Source organism: Ictalurus punctatus, chromosome 23, assembly GCF_001660625.3.
Source record: "Ictalurus punctatus breed USDA103 chromosome 23, Coco_2.0, whole genome shotgun sequence".
Lineage (NCBI taxonomy): Eukaryota > Metazoa > Chordata > Actinopteri > Siluriformes > Ictaluridae > Ictalurus > Ictalurus punctatus.
The window spans coordinates 20,108,369-20,113,368 of NC_030438.2; the positions used below are offsets into that span (position 1 = coordinate 20,108,369).

General features: G+C 45.8%; 1 protein-coding gene across 4 annotated transcripts in view; it reads right to left on the reverse strand.

Moving 5' to 3' along the window:
- si:dkey-199f5.8 (beta-1,4-galactosyltransferase 3) overlaps nt 1-5,000 on the reverse strand; it is an 18,007-nt gene that overhangs the window by 5,756 nt on the left and 7,251 nt on the right. For 3 of the 4 annotated variants that reach the window (XM_053674819.1, XM_053674820.1, XM_017452968.3), the window contains one exon: nt 2,913-3,653. In XM_053674819.1, coding sequence (XP_053530794.1) covers nt 2,913-3,189 — 277 coding nt within the window. In that variant the 5' untranslated portion in view covers nt 3,190-3,653. Of the gene's footprint in view, nt 1-2,912; nt 3,654-3,743; nt 4,330-5,000 lie in introns of those variants that run through there. The other variant, XM_053674821.1, reaches the window with a different exon arrangement.

Consider the following 5,000-nt stretch of genomic DNA (forward strand, 5'->3'; position numbering starts at 1 on the left):
TGGGTGATATTAGCAGGTATTTTTATCACATAGACATAACTGTAAATTGATGATATTTGGTAGCTGTTACACTTGAAAACATTCAGTCGGTCCCATTTCCCCAAAATATAAACAGCCTTGTAGCCTGATATTAACCAGCACAACCCTGACCGGGCAGGTCCTAATGATGAAGGAACGAATGAATGAAGTCTGGAAACAGGTTGTGCAGAGCTGCATGTTCATGTAACGTCCAAGCGCAGGCTCGCATGAATATATTATTATTTGTGTGTATATTAGACTGACTGTCCCTCAGTGGTGGGATGAACCTCCAACCTCAGTCTGGACACCAGAATCTGTCATGATCCTCGAAAAAACTGCTGAAGACTCACCTCTTCCCTGAACACCTAACTAATCCCTAACTTATCCCCTCTCAAAAAAATAAGTAAAGTAAAATAATAATAGTAATAATAATAATAATAATAATAATAATAATAATCTGCATGTACGCTGCGCAAGGCTGATGCCAAGATGTCTGAACCTGGAGAGAACTGCTCTCTGAGGAAAAAGGACTCTCACGGGAATTAACACTCGAACTCTCTCCTACAGAATTAGCATCTCCGTCTGAATCAGCACGTCACACCGCGTGGAGACTAGATCATCATCACTACACCGTTTCCTGCTCCGCTCTCCTCATACCCTTCTCTCTCTGTGTGTCAAGAGAACTTTACACACACCCAAGGTCTATATACATGACATGACAATACAGTTAAGATGTTGACTATACATGTTTGCTGTGTGTGTCAATAAAGGGTTAGTGTGAACGGAAAATCTAGTCTCATTCCCTCACCAGCAGTGCAAATAAAAATATTACATACCTTTAAAGGCAGAACCTCCCAGAATCCCTCACTCAAATGCCCTCCTGTATGTCAATAAGGTACATCCTTCTACAAACATCAAATTATAGTCACAAACACCACCATCTGGTGGGCCACAGGGCATCTGGGTATTTAGGGGAGCGCTGGCGAGGGATTCGGGGAGTCTGTAGACAGATCTCCAGCATGATCACCGTGTGTAGTCTCTCTCTACCAGGTATGTAAGTGCTGTCTGTCTCATGCATTATTATGTTTTGGATTAGATTGTAATGTAATGTTGAATATAATTCTCTTATTATTATTATTATTATTATTATTATTATTAATATTAGTGTTGAAGTTGGACGTTTTCATACCTGGTTAAATAAATTATTAGACTTGATTATATTCTGAATTATTCTGAAATTATTGTGTCAAGTAGTTTACGTTAAGTCTTTGTTACCGCAAATCTGTGACCAGGTTAGAACAGGCTAACGTCCAGGCTAGGACGATAAGACAAACACGCAGGAATCCTTCTACCACGTGATTGGATAGCGGCGTGGGACCAGTGAGTGGACCACTACACCTGGCTCGTACACCTCTGTAGTACACCTGGTACACTCCGTGCTCCTCTAGAACTCAATACAGCATCTTAAAAATAAGCAGTCTTACATTTAAACCATCACTTTAATCCTGGATTTGATTTCACAATAAACCTGGATTAACTATAATCTCGTTGCTCCATCGCTTTAAACTCCGATTTAAATTTCAGTTAGGGATTAAACTTGAACTTGCTACTGAGGAGGTTTAAACTGTCGAAATGGCAGCACTCATTTGGTGGATTGGAGAAAATGAAAGAGTTCCTCACAGAAAAATAAGGGACGGTCTGAACCGTCTCGAGTTTTAGGATGGTGCTGAACAGGTACCGATTCAGCAGGGAAACTGTGATTAGATTAAATCAGAAGACTGAACCTGCAGTTAGACATGGCAGGGACCGAATGCAGACAGCACCCGTGCTCCAGCCTTTAACAGCCTCGTGCTGTTACACTACTGCATGTTTCCTGATGGTGCACGGGGAACTCTTTGGAGTACACAAAATCAAGCGTGAGCAGAACTGTTGGAAGAGTATCGGGGCAGTTGCAGCACTTCCTGCCCCAACAGGACGAACATCTGCTGGATCTTATAGAAGCGCTCTAGGAGTTAGAGGAGCAATCGACTGCACTCGCGTTCCCATTCCAAACCCAGCTGGAGAAAGTGGAGAGCCGTTTCCCCACTCCACCGGTGAGAGGTGCGTCCCTGCTCTGTGTGCATCTCTTCACTTTCGATTTGAAGTTTTTCCAGCAGACTTTCACATCATTAACATCTCGCTTGTCTTTAATCCCCACAGAAGCGTTCAAACCAGCGGTTAGCCGGACGCAGGCGTCATGTTTCTTTTCAGTTGGTGTGTTGTCGGTCCTTTTCTCTTCCATTTTTGTTCCATATTGCTCCATTAATTGATATAATATTTTTCATGGCTTGTAAAATTTGATCTAATACCCTGCGCAGCCTGCGTTTCTCGGCCTGTATCGGTTATGCGAATGAGCGGTTCATAACGGCAGATTAATGTTTTCAAAATTCAAAGTTTAAAGTTCACGAGCCCTTTGAAGTGAAAGATTTACACTGGAGAATTCAGATATTTCCACGTTTATGAAATCCGCACGCACTGCCGTGGCGCCGTCAACCGCAACCATCATGGCGGAGAAAATGAATCGTAAATGGAGGTTTTAATCGCAGGCTAGAATTCTGATCCCCGATTTATTAATCTGCGTTTAAAATTAAGCGGTGCAACAACTCGATTTACAATAAAGCCCAGATCAACACCAGCACCTAGATTCGCTCTAAACTGTGCTTAATTTAATCCTTATTGGTGCAACCCACCCTAAATATACGTGTGGCGCGTGGTGTGTGTGGCGCGTGGTGTGTGGTGTGTGTGTGGCGCGTGGTGTGTGGAGTGTGTGTGGCGCGTGGTGTGTGGAGTGTGTGTGGCGCGTGGTGTGTGGTGTGTGTGTGGTGTGTGGTGTGTGTGTAACCGTGCACACTTACTGAGTAGTGGAGATCTTTTAGGGCAGTAGTGCATGTCCTCTTTTTTGGGCAGCAGCACCAGTTGGGACAGGTTGGCGTAGACGTCGACGCCGGTGTGGTTGGACCCGTGACCCGCCCCCGACCCGGCCGCACCGCTCAGCACATCCAGTTTGCGGAAGATCTTGAAAAAATAGGACACTCTCTTCTGGTAAGCCTCTCTGGACAGGAGGGCCATGACGATGAGCTGCACGCCAAGCAGCATGAACAAATAACGCCATTTGGAGTTGAAGCTGGGCATGGTGAGACCGGTTCTCTCTGCACAGTGCTTACAAGCAAAACACACGCGAGGTTGAGGTGACCTCAGTCTACGGAGGTTTCATATCTGATCACGGAGCTGCAGTGGGGCGGACATTAACGTGAGGATGGGTTTGTATTTAAATAACTAAAACATGGCGGTAGAGTCGAGCAGAACGCCGAGAACAACGAGGGAGTGGCTATCTCTCAGATCTGAGACAGAAGGCACTGGCAGAGGATGAACTGTTTACGACGGCATCGCTGGTGCCGGTTCATTACATCACTTCCTGTTCCGGGGTGAACATCAGAAATAACTTGTTTCTACTACAAGAAAACTCTCAGTCTGAGATAAGGAGGTGGGAAGTGTTTGTGTCGTAAGAGTATATCCAAGACACACTAGTTCATTTCAACACAGTTGCCGGTCTGTTGCCGTTGGCGACGCAGGCTGGGCCAATCACAGGTCGCCACCTGAAAGAAAAAAGGAAATGAGTCAGTTCCAGTACTGCAAAAAAAAAAAAAAAACAAGAACTGTGATAACTTCAGGTAAAAACTAAAAACCTGCATGGGATGAGTAGAATAGATGGGACGGGATGAGTGGAGTGGGACGGGATGAGTGGAGTGGGACGGGATGAGTGCAGTGGGACGGGATGAGTAGAATAGATGGGACGGGATGAGTGGAGTGGGACGGGATGAGTGGAGTGGGACGGGATGAGTGGAGTGGGACGGGATGAGTGGAGTGGGACGGGATGGCACAGGATGTAATGAATACATGTAACTGTACAGAGTGGGATGAGTGTAATGGTATGCAACAGAATGGATGGAGGGATGGAATGGTGGATGAACAGGTAGATAGATGTGTGAATGATGACTGGAGGAGAAAGCAAGAAAAAAGAGGGGGGGTGGAGCAAAAAGGGGACTAATATGGAAAGTATTATGGGATGGCGGGGAAACCCAGTCCTTACAGTCCCAGTTCTGAAAATATTTAACACAAAAACAAAAACAAACAAACAAATAAATAAATACATTTGAACCCTACACTCGTGTTGTTGCCAGGATACAAAGAACCCTCTTTCACACCGAGCGAGGTCTCATGTTCACGTTGTTCTAGTTGCAACCATCTTCTGTTAGTGCTGCACATCAAACACACACCCAACCGCAAAATAACACACTCCATCAAAGCGGCTTCAAACCAGTTCTGCAGATAATTAAACATCAGACTGACTGAACAGAGAGAGAGAGACAGAGAGAGAGAGAGAGAGAGAGAGAGAGAGAGAGAGAGAGAGAGAGGGAGAGAGAGGGAGACAGAGAGAGAGTGAGACAGAGAGAGAGAGAGAGAGAGAGAGACAGAGAGACAGAGAGAGAGAGAGAGACAGAGAGAGAGAGAGAGAGAGAGAGAGGGAGACAGAGAGAGAGTGAGACAGAGAGAGAGAGAGAGACAGAGAGAGAGAGAGAGAGAGAGAGAGAGGGAGACAGAGAGAGAGTGAGACAGAGAGAGAGAGAGACAGAGAGAGAGTGAGACAGAGAGAGAGAGACAGAGAGAGAGAGAGAGAGAGAGAGACAGAGAGAGAGAGAGAGACAGAGAGAGAGAGAGAGACAGAGAGAGAGAGAGAGAGAGAGCGAGAGAGCGAGAGAGAGAGCGAGAGAGAGAGCGAGAGAGCGAGAGAGAGAGAGACACTGTGGAGTGGAATCAAGTCTATCCATCAGCTCTCATCACCACAGACTCTTATCCGCTTTAACCTGAGCTCGTCTCATCTTCCTCTCTCGGATTAATTAGTGTTTGTTAAAGCCGCCTCTCTCGGGGCGCTGATCCGGATC